This window comes from Elephantulus edwardii, unplaced genomic scaffold, assembly GCF_000299155.1.
Source record: "Elephantulus edwardii isolate Elephantulus edwardi_28Jun2011 unplaced genomic scaffold, EleEdw1.0 scaffold00001, whole genome shotgun sequence".
NCBI lineage: Eukaryota > Metazoa > Chordata > Mammalia > Macroscelidea > Macroscelididae > Elephantulus > Elephantulus edwardii.
In genome coordinates, this window is record NW_006399751.1 from 45,692,650 (window position 1) to 45,715,738 (window position 23,089).

Genomic DNA, 23,089 nt, shown 5'->3' on the forward strand with positions numbered 1-23,089 from the left:
TGAAGAGATTGATATTGTTAACAGCTTCAAGTTTGCTTGGCTCCACAATCAACACTATAGGCATCAGCAGCCAGGAAATCAAAGGATGAATTGCACTGGGAAAGTCTGCTGTGAGGGACTTCTCCAGAGTACTGAAGAGAAATTATGTCAGTCTGAAGACTAAGGTGTGCCTGATTCAGGCCACGGTCTTCACAATAACGTGCTATGCATCAGAAAGCTGGACAATGACTAGGGATGACAGAAGTAGAATTGATGCCTTTGAGCTGTTGTGCTGGAGAAGCGTACTGAATAGACCATGGACTGCTAGGAGAACAAATAGATTTATCCTGGAGAGGGTGAAACCAGACTGCTCTTTGGAGGCAAGGATTCTGAAGCTCCATCTGATATACTTTGGGCATGTTGCAAGGAAGGACCAGTCCTTAGAGAGGAACATTATGGGATGGCAGAGGGACAGTGCAGGAGGGGGAGACTGTCGGTGATTGACTCGGTGACGGGGGTGGGAGGTAAGTGTGTAAGAGACAATAAGGTTGGCTTAGGATAGAACAGAGTTCAGAGCTGTTGTACAAAGGGTCACTATGAGTCACAGAGGACTTGATGGCATATAATAACAACAACCACCATTTAGACCTAGATTTCTACCAGAGTCATCCAAATATGCTAAATTTGAAGGATTTTCTGGGATATGGTGCTTTTATGTGCTGGCAAGTCACTGGTGACTCACAGCAACCCTCTTATGCAATAGCTCTGAAGCCTGTCCTGTCCTGAGCCAGTCTCACTGACTCTGACACACCTACCCCCATTGCCCTATTTACTTTATCAATTCATCTCATCTGCAGTCTTCCTCTTCTGCACTGTCCCCCAACCTTCTGAGCATGATGTCCTTCTCTAAGGAACAGTCCCTTCTGGTCATATGCTGAAAGTACGTGAGATGGAGCTTCAAAATTCTAGCCTTCAAGGAGAAACTTGGTTTCATCCTCTCCAAGAAAGACCTATTTGTTTTCTTGGCAGTCAATGGTATGTTCAAGACTCCTCTCCAGCACCACAACTTAAAGGCATTGATTCTTCTGTCATTCTTAGTCATTGTCCAGCTCTCTGATGCATAGCAAGTAACTGCAAAAGACCATGGAATGGATCAGGCACACCTTACATATATACAATTAATTTCTCCATAATACTTGATAACTGGCGTCTCACTGTAAATAACTTTACAGTGCTGTTTTCAACCATATGCTTATTGTTGTGCAGCCAATTCTTAGACAAAGAATATTCTAATCAACTTTAAGATTTTAACCGCTTTGGAAATCTCTAGATGTGGCATGAAGGTTGATGTGGCATGAAGGTATCACCAACCAGATACTATTATTTTGTTATTTTCTTGTATTATGGCCTTGGCATCTCTAGGAATCCTTTTTTTTTAAAAAAAAAAAAGCAAACATTTCTGCAAGAGCTAACACATTGAACTCCTTAACACATTATTAGCTCAAATTGCTTTATCAAGGATTCAGGAGTCTGAGACTGTAAGATTTTGAAGAAATTAGATCCAAGGCAAAAACAAATGGTAAAGAGCAGAATCACAAAGTCTTGTCTTCTCCTCCAGGTTTGGAGTTCGAGGTATCTGTCCTAGATGTCCTACCCAAATAAGGGCCTAAAAAAGCAATAGAAGACAGGGTCCTGGAATAAAAGAACTAGAGAGGGAGATGAGACACAATTAACTGGGAGATCAAGTGAACTTACAAGGCTTCCTTATGCTTCTGAAATCTCACCTCTGGGGTCAAGATCAGTGTTAAAGGTCGGCAGTGCAGCTGAATGTCATTTTGGCAACACAAAGACACGTGAGCTATCAAAAGGGGGGGCAAGTAAAAAGTGTTGCAATGGCAAATATTTTGTTATATATTTCTTTTAAAAAATTTAATTACTATATTGCTAGCCAATTATGGACAGCTTAATGGATACAAATTCATCCATCTATAGTCAACTGCTTTTTAACACAAGTGCTAAGAACACTGAGTGGGGGAAACTAAAGTCTAGGACAACTAAATATCCACCTGCTAAAGAATGAAGATGGACCTTTATCTCATACTCTATACAAACATTAACTCACAATGGATAAAAGGTACTATTATATGAGTGCTTATGACTTTGGATTTGGTAGTATCTTTCATAGTTGACATTAATAGCAACCAAAGAAAAGAATGGATAAATAAGATTTTATCAAAATTAAACATGTGGCACATCAGAGAACACCATCAAGAGAATTAAAAGATAACTCATAGAATGTGATAAAATATTAAAATTATATATCAAAAATACTGAAGAGCAATGGTGTCAGCTTGAAGACTAAGGGTATGCCTGACTCAGGCCATGATCTCTTCAATCACTTACTATGCATTTGAGAACTGGACAATGAATAAAAGTAACAGAGAAGAATTGATGTTTTGAGTTGTGGTATGGGAGAAGAGTGCTGAATATGTCACAAACTGCAAAAAGAACAAACAACTCTCTCTTAGAAAAAGTGCAGCCAGGGTGCTTCCTAGAGGCAAAGATGACCTAGCTTCTTCTCTTATAGTTTGGGAATCTTTCTAGGAAACGTTATTCCTTGGTAAGAGATATCATGTTTGGAAAGGTGGAGGGTCAGGAAAAGAGAGGAAGACACTCAACAAGACAGATTGTCACAGTGAATGCAGCAAAGGGTTCAAGTGTGTCAGAGATTATAAGGATGACACAGGAGAGGATAGGACAGGGTTCAAGTCTGTTATGCACCGCGTTGCTATGAGTGGTACTTAACTCCATGGCACCTAACAACAACAATATGTATCTGATAAAGGAGCTAGGATCAAGAATACATAAATGATTCTTGCAACTCAACAGGAAAAAAGACACTCAATTTTAAAATTGAATAACAAAAAAAAAAATGAATAACGGGTTTGAACAGACATTTCTCCAAAGGAACTAAATTATCAATGAGTAAACTTTAAATTATTTAACATCATGAGTCATTGTTGTTGTTGTTATTGTGCCCGATCAAATTGGAATAGACTCACACTTGACCCTCCAGCATGTTTTCTGAGGCACTAGATCACACAGGAGGAGACTGTCCATCTATTTCCTAAAGAAGAGCTGGGGAATTCCAATTGTTTACATTTGGGTTTGCAGCACAACTCCTTACCACTAAGCCACCATAATTCCCTCATGAGTCTTAAAGAAATGCAACTCAAGACCACATTTCACACCAGCTAGAACTGCAATGAGCTCTGGTGGCCTAGTGGTAAGAAGCTGCACTTCAATCTCAAGGCGTGCAGTTTGAACAATAGCTGCTCGGTGGCAGAAGTATGGACAATCTCCTCCCACGCAAATTACTGCCTCTGAAAACCTGCTGGAGAGTCAGCTATGGGTTGGTTCTGACTTAATGGCACACAACAATAATTGCTATGGGGAGCTCTTCTGGGCATGAGATATTGTGCTGCTAGGTCAAACTCTCATGCAGTTTGAATTGACCAGCTTTTCCTTGGGAGAAAGAGGAATAATCTCCTCCTGGATGGTTTACAGCCTTGGAAATCCAATGATAAGCCAGTCAGTTCTGATTCCACAGAATTAACTGAGTTTTGGGTTTTGGTGTTGTTTTTTTTTTTTAAAAAAGACTTCTGTATTTATGGGCTGTTGAGTCAGAACCAACTCATAGCTGACCTTCCAGTTGTTTCGAAGGCTGTAACGCACACAGGAGACTGCCTATCTTTCTCCAGCTAGGGGATTCGAACCACTTGCTCTCTGGTTGGCAGTGAAGCTCCTTTCCACTAAGCCACCAGAGTTCCTTATATCGGTAGCACAGGAAAACTTTTTTACACCGGAAAATCTAGCTTATGATGCTAGGTGAAAACACATGTTGAACTAATTTAAAGTTTTGGTATCTATAATCTTATTGGGAGCTCAGGTGGCCTAGTGGCAAGAAGCTGAGCTACAAGCGAAAGGCACGTGGTTCAAATCCACAATCTGCTCCATCAGTTGCTATGTGATTAACTGCTTCTGAAAACACGCTGGAAAGTCAGCTTTGGGTCAGTTCTGACTCAATGATATACAACAACACAGCAATGTTCTAACAGATTTATAGAATCAAAGGCTGAAGACTAACCTAGTAATCTGCATTCTTACAGAATATATGCTAACTTCTCAAAGTTTTTCACTAGCCTCCCAATACTTACTGCTTCAAACTTAAATCATACTTTAATCAGAGCCAAATCAGAGAATTTCTAGCTGGTAATACTTAACTTATATATCCTACCAACTTACAAACCCTATCAACAGTAAAATGTTAGTGAATTTCCCTAACACAGGGGAATTTGTGGTTCGGACCCACCAGCCGCTCCAGGTGGGAAAGATGGGCAATTTCCTTCCTTATAATTTACAGCCTCCTGAACACTGCTGGATGGTCAGCTGTCAGTCAGTTCCCACTCTATGGCAATGAATTTGAGTTTGTAATGGTAGTCCAGTGAATTAAGCAGTGTGACTGTTCAAGCTATGGCCTTCCATTTTTCAATATATTGTAGATGTATTTGAAATTGTAGCTTCTTTGTGCTTATGGCCTTATTCCAGAATGAGTTATTGGTTGGATTAAACAATTTCTAAAACCCACATCATGCCTTTGAGTCAGAAACAATTTCTAGCTGAAGCTCCAGCAGTTTCCAGAGGCTGTAAATTAAACTGGAGGAGACTGTCCATCTTTATCCCAAGGAGCCTCTGAAGGATTTGAACCACCAGAGACGCATACCTTCCTCTCAGTATAGCAGTTCACTTGCCTGTGGGCAAAACCACCAGGTATGATTAGGGAGGGATATATATTAAATCCCCACCTTACTGGAAGGTATGACCCTTAGTTTTCCTGGGGGTCTATCTGTAGTCCTGAGATCAATGAAGAGTAGAACCCTCTTTTGCTCTGGATTCCGAATTGACCTGATACAGCAACTCTGAGATAAGCCTGTTTATAGTTAGATAAGCCCATATAGTTAGTTCCTCAGCAAGCAAGTGCATCAACATTTCCAGTCACTGTCCAAGTCAGCGCTACCTTTTGAACAAGCCTGATCCACAGATTTGGGACATTCTGCCTTCACAAATGTGTGAGTCATTTCCCTGACAGTTTTTTAGTTTCTGTGAAAGTTTTCAGTGAATTTTAGAACTGAAAGGACAATGACGTGAGCTACGGGGTTTGGAGGAGGAGGAGGAATAATTGCTATTAGAGATGCTGGAATGGACAGCAGTTCACAAAAGATGGAAATATGAGACATTCTTAACCTCCACCTTATAGAAAGTAGTTTTGTACTAATCCTTTTAAAAGGAATTAATCATGCAATTAATTTGGTATGAGTATGTTTTTCACATTTAATTGAGTTTAGGAGACTATCCTAAATTCAGGAACAAATTTAAATCATTCCTCATGGGGAATATATTAAATATTATGTCACTGTAATAAATAACAATTAAATAACTTTGAGCATGTTGCCAGGCAAGAGGGACCAATACTTGGAGAGGGACATCATGCTTGGAAGGGTAAAAGGGACAGCTCAGGAGAAAAAAAAGTCCCCAAAGGAGATGGATTGACACAGTGACTATGGTAGTAGGGGAAGATGGGTTGGAGAAAATGAGATTGGCTCAGGATAGGACAGAGTTAAGAGCTACTGTACATAGGGTTGCTATCAGTCGCAGGAGACTCAATGGCATCTAACAACAGCAATAATAACATAATCAATTTAAAACATACTGTTCACTTTAATTTTCCAAGATATTTGTTGTCTTTTCTATAACTTTTAAAGTTTTTATATTGCACACCTATCTCCTAACAAGAAAAAAAAATACTATTTTTAAAATGCTTTGTTGTATGATACTGAAATTAGAGAATACATGCTTCAAGTTCCTATAATGTCCCTGACATTGGAGTAGTTAAAAAACTAGCAAGAACTGCTACAATTAGTATTATTGTCACCTTCATCATCCTTACTGTTATTAACAATGTTCCATTAAAGTAAGGAATCTGGTTTCTGAACAAAAATAATTTCTTTTGCAGTTAGTTTAATTCTACTCACAACCCTGAGTTAATATAACTGAGTGACAGAGAACCCATTCAAAGGGCTTTTTCTTCTTCCTGTTCCATCCTGGGCTTTTCGCTGTTTGTTTTACTCTCATCTTCTTTCAGCCTATTTCTAGATTATTTTTTTCTCTCTTCTAAATAATTACTATGATTCCCTAGTACAGGAATCCTTAACCTTTCACGAAGCTCTTACCATTTTCCTTCTGGCAAGCCATTGGGTAGGAAAGGGGAAGGCATGTCAACACATGTCAGATGAAGTATTCAGACACAAGTAGAGGGGGTGTGCCTACTGTCAGCTCCCAGCTGAAATCCAGCAGCAACTCTCACAAACCAAAGAGGAAGGGATGTGGAGGTAGCAACTATGTCACATGTCAGTCAGGTCGTAGCCAGGGAGCTGTGCTGTTGTCACAGACACCTGCTTGAGCATCTGAACACCAGAGGGCTTTAATTTTAATGTTCCCCCCATTATTTCCTTTATTCTTTTTTTTCATTTAAAAAGCCTTTTTAATCCTTTCTGTATAAATCCTGTGAGACAAAACCCCATCAGTGGCATCTATTATATCAACTTAATTATAGAAATAAGTAGAGTTCAGCACCTAAAATCAATTTGAGGGCTGCACTGTTCATCCCAATTGAAAAGGAATAGATTCAAAGGCAATTCCACCTGTGGAGGCATTCTTATGCAACAGAATTTCACGGCAAAATTCTTCAAAATAGATATAGTAGGTAAATAAATACAAGAAAATCAAGGTTTGTTTAACTAAATGGAAACCAAAAAAATCTTTCAGATAGTTTTCCTACATTCTAAAAATATTCATCTATTGTTTTATTACTAATTACTCTCCTTCCTCCCCAATATACTGACCTTTTTCTAGAGTATGATAAGTAATACAGATTGCACAAGACCCCAGATGAGATGGATTGACTCAGTGACTGGGGTAATAGGGGAAGGTGCTTCAGAGACAGTGAGGTTGGCTCAGGAGAGAGTAGGGTTCAGAGCTGCTGTACAGAGGGTCATTATAACTTGAAAGTGACTCAGCAGCACACAACAACAACATGTTGTTTGCTAGGGAACCATGGTGACCTAGCGGTAAGAAGCTGCATTGCACTTCCATAGGCACACGGAATCCACAGCTGTTCCACGAGAAAACGATGATGGGCAATCTCCTCCCATGTAATTTCCCGTCTCTGAAAACCTGGTTGAAGGGTTAGCAATGGGTCAGTTCCAACTTGATGGCAAGTAACTACGTTTGTTAGTTGCCATCAAGTTGGTTCCAACTCACAGTTACCTCATGGACAATGCAATGAAACTCTGTGTCATCCTCACAAGCAGTGCTGCTTGAACCCACTATTGCCACTACTGGGTCCACTGATCTCATTGAGGGTCTCCTTCTTTCAACGACCCTCTACAAAGCACGCCGTCCTTCTCCAAGGACTTACTTTCTAATGTTCTAAGTCAACAAGATGAAGTCTCACTAATATCACTTCTAAGGAACATTTTGGCTGTACTTCTAAAATAGATTTGTTCATTCTTCTTGCAGTCTATGGTATAGTCAATATTCTTTGCTAACACCATAATTCAAAGGCATCAGTTCTTTCTTCTTCATTATTCTTTATTATAGCCACACTTCTGCATAAATATTTTGTTGCTGTTAAGTGGACTACAATGTACATCAACCCTGCAAACATAGCTGAACATACACAAATAAATCTGCCCCGTCTTGAACCATCCTGTATCTGGTTGGTCAAGCCCATGGTTACAGCCACTGTGTTGAGGCCTTTTGTTCCATGGATTGGTACCTCCTGACAACACACCCAAAGACTGTGAGATGAACTTTGATGAATTCTTGCCTCTAAGGGGCACCCCAGCTAAACTTAGTTCAAGACAGACTTGTTTGTTCTTTTGGCAGTCCACATATATGAGGTGATTGAAAACACCACAGCTTGAGTCAAGAGCATCTTAGTCTCAAGGTGAAACCTTTGCTTTTGAACACGTTATGAAGTGTTTTCTGCAGATTTAGCCAATACAGTAAGCAATGTATTAGAATTTTTAAATATATTTTAAATTTATTTTTATTTTGTTATATATTGCTTGATGGTTTTCTTTCAGCTAATTCAAAACAAATGCCAAGCTTAAGCAAAATCCACTTTCTAGTTTTTAACTGCCTGTGAAAATCTATCCTGAGGATATTTAGAGTCAAGACTTGCAATATTAGGTACAAAAAACATTTTAATCATATAAAGATAGAAAAGGTTTTGTTTTTTTAAAAAAAAATGAGCTCTGACATCCTTAATCTGTTGAATGCTGAATTCCAAAATGAATCTCTAAAGTTGTTAAGATAAATATCCAATGAAGTACTGAAAAAGTAAGAAGCAAAGCAATAGAGATACCATACAATTCAATTGAGGAAAAGATAAAGAAAGTATTCTTGGGCTGATAATGTGCAGTTACAGCACAAGGAAATGAAAGAGCACAATGAAATTGTGTTCTATTCTCATTGAACAGTTGGGCATCTAAGCTTGGGCATGCTTCAGAAATCAGCCTTTGGGATGAAGTTGTATTATTATACAGTAATCTTGGTATCTTCTATAACCTTATTCTTCTGTATCCATAAAAGGAAAAAGGATTAAAGTTCCAGGATTCCTATTTCTATTCTGATGATACAAGCAAATTACAGGCACTGTTGATTAAGTATTTAAATTATTTGGGGTAAATAAAACATAAGACTTGACCACTGGCTAGACAGATCTAACTCTATAAACTATCTTCAGATATCACCAGTGAATATTCAAAATGAGTCTGCTGTCAGCTTGGTGTCCAAACATCACAATAAAGACTCTCAGGACACAGGAACAATGATAAATCATTAGGTAAATCATTACCTAACTTGGGAGGAACTGGAGAGAATTATGCTAGGTGAACAAACTCAGTCCCATAAGAACAAATACTGTATAAGACCATGACTGCAGAATGAGTATGAGGGTCCCGGGTGGGGGTGGGGGAGGGTGAGAACACAGGGGTGAGGAAGGATGGGGGTGAGGGGTAATAATCACAAGGTCACACAATTTAATGGGTGGATGGAGGAGTGGGTAAAGGAAATGGGAAAGATCTGGTGTGAAAAGCAATGTTTATGAACTTTTTAAGTAAGCCAGTATAAATTTTTCTTTAAATACAAAAAGATATCAGTTTAGCAAATTAAGCCCAAAGTGAGTATATGAAAGTAAAACCAATAGAGAAAATCAAACTAAATTTTATTCTCTACCATATTTAGAAGAGATATCAAATGGATCTTGGTTAAAAGCAAAGAACTAAGTTCAACAAGGACAAATATTGTATAAAACCATTATTGTAGAATGAGTATAAGGATACAAGGGGGGAAGAGGGTGGAAGCAGAGGGATGAGGATGTGCAGGGGGAGAGGGGATTAATCATGGAATTGTACAATCTGATGGGGGGGGTGAGCGAAACTGGAAGAATCTGTTCTGGAAAACAATGCATTCGAATTTGTTAATAAACTAGGCGTTGTTGATGTTGTTAAGTGCCATTGAGTCATAGGCAACTAATCACAACCCTATGAACAAAAGTCCTGAACACACATAACTTTTTCTACATTCATAGACTTTCTGGAGGCAAGCTATTTTGGAAGAGGATGCCACTCCTGCTTCCAAGCCTGTTTTAATTTTAGAGCGCCACCAAACACAGTCCACCATGTGTAACCATTATCACATTTGACACATCTGCGTCACAGTGTTTAACATCACTGCAACCATGAGTTACCTCTGTGTAATAAATAAATGTTAAAAAAGCAAAGTATATCAGAAAGATATTTTCTCATGTTTTATTGACTACCAAAGGCATTGACTGCGTAGATCATAATAAATTATAACTAACATTAAGAAAAATGAAAATCTCAGAACACTTAATTGTGCTCATGCGAAACCTATACCTAGACCAAGAAGCTATTGTCTGGACAGCAAAAGGGAATACTGAATCATGCTTTAAAATCTGGAAAGGTGTGTATCAGAGTAGGAGCTGCTGGACTATATGAAGAAGAATGTGGTATCAGGATCAGAGGTAGACTCATCAACAATCTGTGTTACGCAGATGACACAAGCTTGCTTACAGAAAGTGAAGAAGACTTGAAATACTTAATGAAGAATGAAGAAGATCAAAACTACAGCTTTCAATACTGATTACATCTCAACATCAAGAAAACAAAAATCTTTACCTTTGGACCAATAGGTAATCTCAGGATAGACGGAGAAAGATTGAAGTTGTCAACAATTTCCTTTTACTTGGATCCACAATCAATACTCATCGTAGTAAGAACTCAAAAGATGTGTTGCACTGGAAAAAGCTGCTGTCGAGTACAGTTCCAAAGCACTAAGGAGCAAGGATGTCTGTTTAAAGACCAAGGTGTGCATGATCCAAGTCCTAGTCTTTTCAGTTGCTTCCTATCAGTTGACAGTTGCACAATGAATAAGGAAGACTGAAGAATAGTCAATGCCTTGGGATTTTAGTGCTGGTGGAAGTCTGGAATAAATTATTGACTGTCAAAACAAATGAATCTCTCTCAAAAGAAGCACAACCAAAGGTAGCTCTGGTGGCCTAGTGGCAAGAAGCTGTACTGCAATCTCAAAGGCACATGGTTTGAATCCACCAGATGCTTTGCTGAAGATAGAGGGGAAATCTCCTCCTGTGCCAGTTGGATCCTACTCAGTGGTACACAAGAGGTGGGGGTGGGGGGAAGATGATAAAGACAAAAAACCATTTTTAAAAAAAGTACAACCAGAGTGTTCCTTAGAGGCAAGGATGGTGAAACTTCACCTCCAGTATATTTCAGATATATTTTCAGGAGGAACCTCTTTGGGGAGAGATATCATGCTCGGTAAGGTCAGAAAAAGAGAGGAAAACCCTTAGTGAGATGGGCAGATGCAGTGACTACCAAGAGGCTTGAGCATGACAGAGATCAAGAGAACTGGGCAGGCCAGGGCAAGGTTCACTTACTGGTTAACCAGGAGCTGTAACAGCAGAACAAAATATTACTAATAAAACAATGTTGTTGTTGTTGTTGATTGCCACAGAGTCGAGCATGAGTCATAATGACCCTATGAACAAAAGGCCTGAAGCCTTTCTATAACTGTCATCACTTATCAAAGCTCATAGAGTTTCCAGAGGCATGTTGTTTAGGCAATGGATGCCACTCCTGCTTCCAAAACAAGAGGGTTAAAATCCGAAACACTGACAACGCTATATGCTGATGAGGATATAAAGCAACAGGAACGCTCCTTTATCACTGTCAGGAATGCTAACTGGTGCAGCCAGCTACGTTGGAAGACATGTTGGCAGTTTTTCACAAAGCTAAACATAGATTTACCATATGATTCAGCAACCACACTCGTAGGTATTTACCAAAATGAACTGAAAGCTTATGTTCACACAAAAGCTTGCATAACATATTTATTCATAATTGTCAAAAATCAGAATTAATCACAATGGCTCTCAATAGATGGATGGGTAAACAAATGGTGGTACCACAAATACAACAAAGTATTATTCAGCAATAAAAGGAAACAATTTATCAAGCTACAAAAACACGGCAGAACCATAATGAACATGGCTAAGTGAAAGGGGTCTGAAAGGGCCATATACTCACAACAATGATAGGTATTTGGGGAAAGGCAAAACCATAGATCATAAAATGGTCAGAGGTTGTCAAAAACTCAGAAGAGTGGAAGAGGGATGAATAAATAGAGCCCCGAGTATGTTTAGGGCAGAGAGATCACTCTATAGGAGACTGTAATGATGGACATGTGACATGCTTGTCAAAGTTCACAGGATACAAAGAATGAACACAATGTAAAACCTCACACTTCAGTTCATCACAGTGCACCAACATCAGTTCATCAGTCAGACACTGCGCTCCAGTCAGAGCTGACTCACTGCTGATGCCCCAGCAAGTTTCTGCCGCTCTAATGGAATGGGAGCAGTCTGCTCTCCTTCTCCCCTGGAACAGCTGATGGGCCCAAACCACCAGAGAACGTGGCCTCTGGGTTAGCAGCACCACTCCCTATGACTATGCCACCAGCACTCCCTTCAGGTAATCTAGTAGCTGCTCCAAGGGAGAAAGAAAACTCCTCCTGTGCAACCTACCCTCCTCTGTGCAACCTAGCCTCTGAAAATCCACTGTACAGTCAGCTATGCGTCACTTCCAACTTGAAGGCACACAACACCACCAATGAAAACTGAGGGGAACTTTGGTAGCTTAGTAGTTAGTTAGGAGCTGCACTGCCAACACAAAGGTACGTAGTTCAAATCCACCAGCTGCTCCATGGAGAAAGATGGGCAATCTCGTTCTGTACAATTTACTGCCTCTGAAAATCTGCTAGGCTCAGCAATATATGTGTTCTAACTCAAAAGTATACAACAACAACAAAAACTGAGTAACAGGGAAGACTGGTGAGTCATGGAGGAGGAAGAGAGTATGTGGGAATGCTCCATACTTTGTGCAATTTTTCTGTAAACAAAAAAAATAACTCTAGAATAAAGCTTATTTTAAAATATTAACAAAAATTGAGAAAATGCTGGCAAGACTTATCAAGAAAATAAGAGAGCAGACATAATTACCAATATAGGACATAAAGGAGAGGATAAAACTTCATATCCTAAGGACAATGAAGAGATAATAACACAATACTATGAACAGTTTTGTACTATGAAATAAGAAAACTCCTAGAAATAACCAGGGTTTGAACCTCTTCAAAGTGAATTTTTTTAATTTAAGTAATTTGGAATGATAACCAGACAAGACAAATTTACCAGTCAGTCCTGTAAAAGCAGACTCAGGATAGGCATGATGTGCCCTTTCCAGGGGCTTTATGTGTAAGACTGATTGTTGTTGTTGTTGTTGTTGTTATGTGCTGTCGAGTCGTTTGCGACTCATAGCGACCCTATGTACAACAGCCCTAAACCCTGCTCTATCCTGTGCCAATCTCATTGCCTCTGACACACCCATCCCGATTACCCCAGTCACTGAATCAGTCCACCTCATAGAGGGTCTTCCCCTCCTGCGATGTCCCTCTCCAAAGACCCGTCTCTCCTTACAACATGTCCAAAGTATGTCAGACGAAGCCCCAGTCAGCAGCATCAGTAGATAGTGAAGAGATCGAGATAGTTAACAGTTTTAGTTTGCCTGGCCCCACAGTCAACACTCTTGGTATTAGCAGCCAGGAAATCAAGAGATGAATGCATTGGGAAAGTCGGCTGTCAGGGACCTCTCCAGAGTACTGCAGAGCAATGATATCAGACTAGAGACTAAGGTGAACCTGATTCAGGATATACTCTTCACAATTGCATGCTATGCATCAGAGAGCCAGACAGTGACTAGGGATGACAGTAAGAGAATTAATGCCTATACCATGGACTGCGAGAACAAGCAGGTTTGTCCTAGAGAGGATGAGACCAGAATGCTCCTTGGAGGCAAAGATTCTGATGCTTCATCTGACCTACTCTGGGCATGTTGCAAGGAGGGACCAGTCCTTGGAGAGGGACATCATGTTTGGGAGAGTGGAGGGACAGCACAGGAGAGGAAGACCCTTGATGAGATGGATCAATTCTGTGAATGGGGTAGTGGGAGTAGGTGTGTTGGAGACAATGCGGTTGGCACAGGATAGAGCTGGGTTTAGGACTCTTGTACATAGGGTCGCAATGAGTCTCAAGCGACTCGATGGCCATGACAACAACAATTATGTTTTTCAGGTTGGAAACATCAAACTATGAAGAGATTCAGATGATAAGACCCCCTGAAATAAAGCAACATAATATAAAGGCCATGAAAGGAATCAGTGGTTCATCTGATGTAAAAAGGGAGGTAGAAAAGAGGAGGGTCACTGTCACTTCAAAATTCTGAGAATGAGAACATAGTAGTTTTATTAGTAAAATAAGAACTCAAGGAAGAAAAGGTAACGTGGAAGGGAGTTGAGAATTAAGAGGTTTAGAAAAGTATTAAACAGAGATAGTTTTGGATGCAAATGAGGGGGAACCTGGAAAGAATGGTCTATACAAAGAGTTTTTGGTTTTGGTTTGAAGGACTAAGAAATCTGAAGGTAAGTGACTATGGACATAGACCCAGTAGCTGAGCAAAGTCAGACCTGGAGTTTCTGTTTCTCGTTGACCTTTCCTTTTGGGACTACAAAATGGCTGCCCAAATCCAGTCATCTGACAGTCATTCCAGGCAGGGAGGAGAAAGGACAGAGCTGCTAAATACATCTGTGCCTTTCATCAGAAAAACAAAATCTTTCCTAGAAGCTCATGGTAGATTTTTGCTATGTCTCACTGGCCAGAACTGTGTGTTGTAGCCACTTAGCAGCATGGAAGGCTGGGAAATAAGGATTTTTCCCCCCCTTCAACTTCCATAATAGAGAAGAAAGAATGGATGAGAATATCCATCAGAGAGACAAAAATATGTCTAGTATCAAAGATAAGCCAAAAATACAGAGGTTACATAATCCAGGTAGTAAAACCAAGAAAATGGCTACATGCTCCAAGAATGACTATCTATGAAGAGAAGAGAGGTCTGACCCACCTTTTTCTGTTCGTGCAAGAGAAGCAAGCAGATGCTCGTGGATACAGCTGAGTAAACACGATCCTGAAGCTTGTTCCACCTCCACTCCAGCCGGTAAGTTTGTTTCCTTTCAGATGTTGGCTTGGTCTTCCCCTGTCATCCTTCCCACCTGGTTATTTTCATCTTTTTTCTCTTTCTTGGTCTCTCAGCATCCCCAAAGCCCTTTCTACCCTTTCTCTTCATTATCTGTGAATAGAAGGTACTGGGGATGGTTTGGGGGTAGGGGATGAAGCAGGGAATTGATATTTCACTGTCACTGTTTAAGATTAGGAAAAAAGGATTTAAATGTGAGATAGATAGATAGATAGATAGATAGATAGATAGATAGATAGATAGATAGATATGACTCTTGTGGTATAGTGGTAAGAAGCTCACTGCCAACACTAACTGCACGCAGATCAAATCCATCAGCTGCTCTATGGGAGAAACATGGGCACTCTCCTCCTGTGATTTACCGCCTCTGAAAACCCACTGGAGGGTCAACTGAGGGTCATTTCCAACTCTACAGGACATTAACGACAGCAATGCATATATCTAGGAAGCTCTTGTGGCACCGTCCACAGGGAGTTGGTGTTCAAATACACCAGCTGCTCTAAAGAGATACAACAGCAAGCTCTTCCCATACTATATATAGCCTTAGAAATCCAGTGGAGGCCACCTATGAATCAGTTCCAACTCACTAGTCTGAATATATTGCTACACACATGGTTCAACTTTGTTCTGAACCAATTTAATGGCAACTGACTAAAGACAAAACAAGGGAGTGGCCCTAGAGAATAACTACTATCAAAAGGCGATAGCAACTTATAAATTCACAGGAAGTGAGAAAGACAAGGAAATTTTCAGTCTTACTCTCACGTCTTGGAGAAAGAAACCAGAGTGCCTCCAAGGATGGCAAAGCCTCATCTCACATACCTTGGGCATGTTGCTAGGAGAGGCTATTCCTTGGAAAAGGACATCATACTTGGACAGGTGAAGGGTCCGTGAAAGAGAGGAAGACCCTCAATGAGATGGAATGACACAGAGATTGAAGCAATAGGCTCAAGGTTTCGAATATGATTTTGAATAGGTTTCGAAGATGATAATGTTGACACAGCATAGGACAGAGCTCTAATCTGTTGTTTCTAAGGTTGCTACGATTTGTAGCAACTCGATGACACTTAAAACAATAGCAAGGACTAGTTTCATTTGAGGACCTAGAAGGCTGTTTGGGGTTATCCAAACTAAGATATGGAAGAAGGTGAATGTGCTTTGCTGGCCACCACTTTTACACTGGCTTTCTCATACTCCAATGCCATATTCAGAAGGTCAGGCTGCAGGTTTAATAGGCATGTGGTAGACCAGGCACTCTATTCTCAGTCCTATTGCTCCTGGGGCACATTTAACATTCTTGTCCTCTATGTGCCTGGTTTGGGGGGGAGTCCAGTGGTAGATGAACCTTTCCTTTTCCTGGGCAAACACTGTTATTATAACTGAATTTAATTCTTGATTATATGGCAGTTCCTGCTGTTCTCTAAGATGGTTTTGCTTAAGATGCCATGCTTGTCTGTGGATTTGGGCTACAATGAGTCATCCCTGTGCCATGAGCCCTTAAACTATCATAAGCCCCAGAAATGACAAGCTTCCCCAAGAAATTCTCAAGCACTAAGATAGTTTTCAAGCATTAAATGTGAGATAACATTATATGCCTCATAATGGAAGTACATAACACTACTATGAGGTATTAAAGAATGCAAATAACCAAAGAAAACCCTAATCTGATCTAAATGCAACCAAGCTTCAAGATACAAACGTGAATTGTGTGAATGTACCATAATTTCTCAATCCATTCATTTGTCATTGGACATTTGGGCTGTTTCAATGTTCCTGGATGGTGAATAATGCTGCTATGAACATAGGTGTACAAATCTCAGTTTGTACCTCAGTTTTCATTTTCTCAGGGTGTATTCCAAGAAGTGGAATAGCTGGGTCATATGGAATTTCTATGTTCAGCTTTTTGAGGAAGCACCAAACTGGCTTCCAGAATGTACCATTTTACAATCCCACCAACAATGTATAAGAGTTCCTTTCTAGCTAAATCCTCTCCAACATTTATTACTTGCTGCCCTGTTAAACTTTGCCACTGTTAACTGAAGTGAGATGGTACCTCAGTTTGGTTTTAATTTGCATCTCTCTTATTGCCAGTGATTTGGAGCATTTCTTCATGTGTATATTTGCCATTCAAATATCTTCCTCTGTGAAAATTCTTCCCATGTCTTTTGCCCATTTTGTAATTGGCTTACCAATTTTTGTCTTGTGGAGGCCCAGTGGAACACTATGCAGCACACAGGAGCAATGATTTTGTAAATTATTACCTAACTTGGGAGGGACTGCAGAGTATTATGCTGAGTGAACTAACTCAGTCCCACAGGATAAATATTGTATAAAATCATTATTGTAGAATGAGTATAAGGATCCATGAGGGGTGGGAGAGATTGGAAGCAGAGGGATGAGGATGTGCAGGGGGAGAGGGAGATGAATCATAAGGTTGTACAATTTGATGGGTGGTGGGTGAGAAAAATGGAAAGAATTTGTTCTTGAAAACAATGCATGCTAATTTTGTAAATAAACTTGTAGAAAATAAAAAAAGGAGGATGAAAATAGCTACACAATTTAGAATGTAATCAATGTTACTAAATGATATGCATTGAAGCTGTTGCATTCTTCTATGTTTTGCTGTGTACATTAATAAAAATTATAAGAAAGAAAAAGACACAAATGCCAGTATACATGAAATAGAGGACAAAAAGACATATTAAAAGACACAAGAGGGGTACAATTAACAAAATGTACACCATTAAAAGAATAAACCAATCCACCAGTATCTTCAATAAATGAGTTATTACATGGCGATGGCTACAGCAGGGAGAAGCCAGAGATTAAAAGAGGTAAAGAGATATATCAACTAAATATAATGTATTTGGGTCATGATACAAATTGCAAAAAAAGCAAACATTATATGACAAGTAGGGAAAAGTAAGTAGGCCATTACAACGGAGTCACACTCGTGTTGACTAAAGTGTGCTAGAGTAGCAAACGCAAAGCTCGTCTCACTGGAAGAGGTGGTTGCCCAAGCTGTTCTCAATAACTCCCAGAACAAACTTGTGATTATAATTCAATCCTGGGCTCTGTCCCTCTAGGAAGAGAATGTGCTGGCCAGAAGATGTAAGTGTTCTGACCTCCTGGCAGTTCTCCTTCTCACTGTAAATGCATAATGGATTTCTGTTAATAAATGGACTTCCCATAGAGCTTACCTTGAGAAGACAGGATGCACTAGCCAAAAGATAGGTGTTCATTTGTCTGATGTTATGTCAAATTAATGAACTGTCACTTCTCTGAGCACTTGATATTCACGTATTTGTCACCAGAAGATGTGTTAATTCTTGGGGTGCTGGCAGATCAGAACACCAAGTCCGCAAGGCAGCTGAACTCCAGCCACACTACTCCACTGTCATCCCTTCCCTCGGGATTTGCCTGGTAGACACAGCCTGCCCCAGCAATATCCCTCTTTCTCTGTGTGCTTCTTTGATCTTCTATGCTCCTCAAGGGCAGGACAATGCCTGAGACTTTGATATCTGAGTCATTCTCTCTCACCATGTGTGCTACCCAGCATTTTGGTTTTTAAAACATTTGTTACTTGATTTCTTTCACTTTCAGTCAACCACACAAAAATAGCTAACTCAATTATCTATTTTGGGTAAGTCAGAGGAAATAAAACTGTCTAAGAGGCATTAAAACAACCTAAGTATTAATATTTAAACAATTTCTTAAACAACATGGTTTACACACATATTCCATGTTAAGTTTATTTCCCCTTTTAGCCTATCATCTTTCAGGGGTCCTTAAATAAGCTAATTATCTGAGAGCCTCTCTCCTAGCTATATATCTTTTTTTTTTATTTTATTTTTTCCTTTGGATTTCCATTCATTCATTGTTGGACACTTTCTTCCCTGCCCACCCCTCCTCCCCAGTTTGCTTTTCTTTGACAAGTTAAAAAAAAAAAAATAAATTCTTTCATTGTTATACAGTCCCCCTCAGAAAACAGGCATTGCAGAATCCTTTCTGGGTTCATCAGTAATGGTTATAATGTCACCCTTAGCTAGATTCTTCACATATATCAGAAGGGAGTAAAGTTTTCCTACAAAGGTTCAGACAGTAAATTGTTGTTATATTGCGTAAAATCTGACCATGATTGACCCTTCAAAGGATTTTCAGAGGCAGTTAATCTTATGGGAGGAGACTGCCTATCTTTCTCACAAGGTGGAGCTGGTGGATTTGAACTGCATACTTTAGCATTAGCTCAGAAAGTAAGCAATTTAGGATTTGTGGGCCACTTGGTCTCTCCTAGTTATTCAACTCTCCTGTTGCAGTACAAAGGCCCATAGGCTTATGTAAACAGATGAATGGTGCTCTGTTCCAACACAACTTAACTTATAGGCACTTACGTTTTCATTCCATAAAAATTTCACGGCTTGTAAAATAGTTACCATTTCATTCATTTCCAACCATTTCAAAATGCAATAATTATTCTTAGTCCACAAGACATGCAAAACTAGTAGCTAATTTGGCCCATGGGCCATAGTGTGCCAACTCCAGCTCCATAATAATAAATGCAAGCAATAATTCACTGTATATCTGTGAATATATGAGCCCTCTTCATAATACTCCCTTACCAATCATAGAAACTGTAATCCTATTAAGTAAAACTGGTTCTTAAATTCCCAAGTGATAGATTTAAATCTTAAAGGGAAAAATACTTTCAGCGAAAGTAAACAATGGACAAGACCATGAAAAAGTGAAAATTAACTAAAATCCCAATGGCATTCTTTCTTGTTATCATCCCCAACCAGGAGATAAGATCAAGGAGATACTTACAAACTTGTTTTGCATTAGCACCATGTCTGCTGATAACTTTTCCCAATATCTAGATGTGCATCCATTTGTTTAATGCCCAATTTGAGTATGTGGAGAATCCTATTTCTTAGTTTCCATCATAATCTCTGAGCTGGCTACTTGATAGATAAAATGTTTGAATACTCTTCCTGCAGTTCAATATACATACTGTTAAAACAAAACTCCCCTACCCAATCACATGCAAGTTTCTGCAGCGCTGTCCTGTCCATGGGAAGTCCACTAGGCATACTTAATATGAATGTTCAGATTTAGACTGTACTATCCTTAGGGTGTGTTGTTGTTGTTGTTGTTGTTTTTCTTCAATTTTCACTTCAAATCCCTTTAATCTTTCAGTCTTTCCACTTTAACTTCTTTTATTTCCAACAAGGCCTCCAGATGGCTCAAACCAAAACTCACAGTTCAAACTCACCCACCAGAACTACAGAAGAAAGCCCTGGCGACTTACTTCTTGAATTTTATATTGTTTTGCTTACAAAACATAACCCTCTGGGGTTTGCTTTTTGTTTGTTTGATTGATTTTCAACACTAGACTCCTCCTTTTCTAGCTACACCACAACAGTTGTTATTTGCAAAATGCATTTATTTGAATTAAACTTTTAAGTTGTCAAAAAGCTCCCAGCAGTAAATCTCCAAGTAGTATACTGAGATTCATTATACTATTGCCTCCATTTTTTTATATGCTTCAAATTTTCAATAGCTAAAAAAGATTTCTAAAAATAAGTCACACATTTCTTTATTCCAGATTTGGTTACTTGAGGAATTTGTGGGTGGAAAGAAATTACTATACCTTTGAGGTTTTGCTCCAGTTGCTCCCTCAGCCTGGCATAAACTCATCCCCAGTTCTCTGCCTGGGGAAAGTTCTATCATCTCAGGTCTAAAGAAGAGACTAAAAGAAGTGCCCTGGTGAAGCCCAGGAATCTCTCCTCTGCTTCCCCAAAGCACTTTATACATCTCCATTAAAGCACTCATCATATTGCATTGTGGTTAGCTGTTTATGCAGCATCTTCACCCCCTGCCCTCCACCTCAATAAGCCAATAGGCAATTCAAGTGAACAGTTGCTGCTTCCTGGTCTTCGCTGCATTCCCAATGCCTAGCACAGTGCCTGGAAAAGTAGATCAAGATTACATTTCTCAGAAATATGAAGGGCAGTCACAAAGGAGTGACTTCAGACGACTTCGCTGGTCACATCCATGACATCCTCAACAGTGTCCTCTTCTCACAAATAAGCAACCTAACTAAAAATACAACTTCAAAACAAGTCCCTCAAGGCCCTCTTACAATGAGATTGCTACTCATAAACTGCTCTTCTGAGGAATTCTAGCATTAATGTACGGGGGAGAGGAAAAAAAACAACACCACTTCTTTTAATACTATAAAAGAAAATACTTATAAGGCACTTCATAGTTTCCAAAGTACTTTTGTCTGCCTTTAAAAAAAAAATTCTGGGATGCTAAGACAGATAGTCCCATCCTCATTTTTCAAATGCTCAATGAAGTAAAAGTGACACATCCAGGATCAGAGCTGGTGACAGCTCCAAATCTAAAACAGTTAGTGATCTGTCCATTTGCCTACATTACACTAGGACTGGACTGTATTTTATGGAGAGACTTTTTTTCTTTTCTAATATAGTCCATAGTCCCTCCCCCCCCATTGTTAATAGTGACATTAGTCTGTGGCATTATATGCTAAGCATTCATTCCAAGTAAGTCATTTTGGCACATACACATTACAGTTCATAGGCTCAAACATAGTCCACTTATGTTAGTCTTGCTATATGTTTTTGGCATATTGTACTTATTAATTAAAGGGTTTTCAGTGAATTACTGACTGTTCAGAAATGATACACCATGCATCTCTGCAAATCGAAATATGTAATTTATTATCTAAAAAATGCACACACGAGAAAGCACTACTATTTATAGTTTAAGTACAAGAGCTTGATTGTTCTCTTCTTTTAGAATTCATCTTCCCTAAACGATTGAATTTACATTACTTATCACATTAGCAGACCCTTCTTAAATATACTTTCATTCCTCTATTTAATTCTGTATAATTTAACCATCACTTCAATTCTCTCACTATTGCATGCAACTCTTCTAATATTAATACATATTCTTTTAGACATAAATAGGGCACTGCCTGCCAAAAAATCTTGCAACTGGGTGGTAATGAAAGTCAAGATTATTTCTCAGATATATTAAGTGATTCAAATGAGCCACATTTAGCTTTCCTCAAATTACTTAATTTTTTCAACAAAAGCCTCTAATAGTAGAGTATGCAGATCATGTCACATTTAAGATTTTTAAGTTTGATCTGGCTGCGAATCTGCTAATTGCAAAAATTTCAATATGGCAGAGAGCAAAAATATTTCCCACAAGTGCAAATAGAGATGTCATGCTGATAGCTGCAGGATGAGAACACTGCCCTTCTGCACCCGACTCCGAAATGCTGAGGCAGTCCACTCTGCAAGATTTCTTGCTCAGTTCTTAGAAGTTCAGATGCATCACCTTTTAATCAGAGTAATACACTATAATTGCTAGCATACTGTGTAATGTTTACTGCGAAGCCTACAATCTGGACAAACAGAATATTATGCTGTCAGAGCCGGAAAACAATTGCAGTCCACAGCTACACACAGCAGCACCCTCAGTACAAGGCTTTTGCCTGGAGTTTGAGGTTTTCAGCTTTAAATGGTTTTCAAGTAAGGGTCTTTCTCTCAGAAGAAGGTATTAAGAAGAAAGCAGCCTCCTGCGTGACCTTCCTAGCACAGACCTTGAGCGAGTGACTGTGGGGGCAGAGTTGTGATTTTTCAGCAAGGGACTTCACAGCTCCACTGGGTCCCTCACACTTTGCTTTCAAGGGGGGGGGACGATGTTACTCTTCACCTACCTCTTCCCCTTCCCTTTTTAAAACTTAAATTACCTGTACCCTTAATGGCCTGAATAGCCAGAGGAAGGGAAGACTGTCCTTCTGCCTGGTCTAAGAGGGTAGGCTGAAGTGGGGGGGGGGGGGGGGGGGGGGGGGGGGGGGGGGGGGGGGGGGCGAGGGAATGGGAGAAGGGGGCTAGAGAATTGCAAAGGACATGCTCTCCACCCCCCTCCCCAGGGCGCTGCATTTTCTCCACCACGTGTAATAATCTCATGCAGGTGGCACCCTGGGAGAGGCTGGAGTCTGTGTCCTTCTGCGTTCCCGAGAGGACGCTCAGCCCCCTCCCATGCCGCGAGGACCCTCGCTGCTCGCAGCCCCCACCGTCCTGCTGCAGCTCCAGTGGCCCTCGGGGGCTCAGGGCAGAGGCAGTGCCACAGAGCCCCGGCCCCACCGGGGGGCCCTTCCGAGATACCTCTTATCCAGGCAGGCGATCCACTCGGCCGAGGAGGAAGAATGGGCAGCGTGCGCAGCGACCATGTTGGGCAGCGGCGCGCGGAGTCCCCAGCGG

At 40.0% G+C, this 23,089-nt stretch overlaps 1 protein-coding gene across 2 annotated transcripts in view; it reads right to left on the minus strand.

The window, feature by feature from the left end:
* RAPGEF4 (Rap guanine nucleotide exchange factor (GEF) 4) overlaps positions 1 to 23,078 on the minus strand; it is a 423,137-nt gene extending 400,059 nt beyond the window's left edge. The window contains exon 1 of one of the 2 annotated variants that reach the window (XM_006878827.1): positions 22,994 to 23,078. In XM_006878827.1, the coding sequence (XP_006878889.1) occupies positions 22,994 to 23,058 (65 nt within the window). In that variant the 5' untranslated portion in view covers positions 23,059 to 23,078. The remainder of the gene's footprint in view (positions 1 to 22,993) is intronic. The other variant, XM_006878828.1, reaches the window with a different exon arrangement.
* Positions 23,079 to 23,089: the final 11 nt, after the last annotated feature.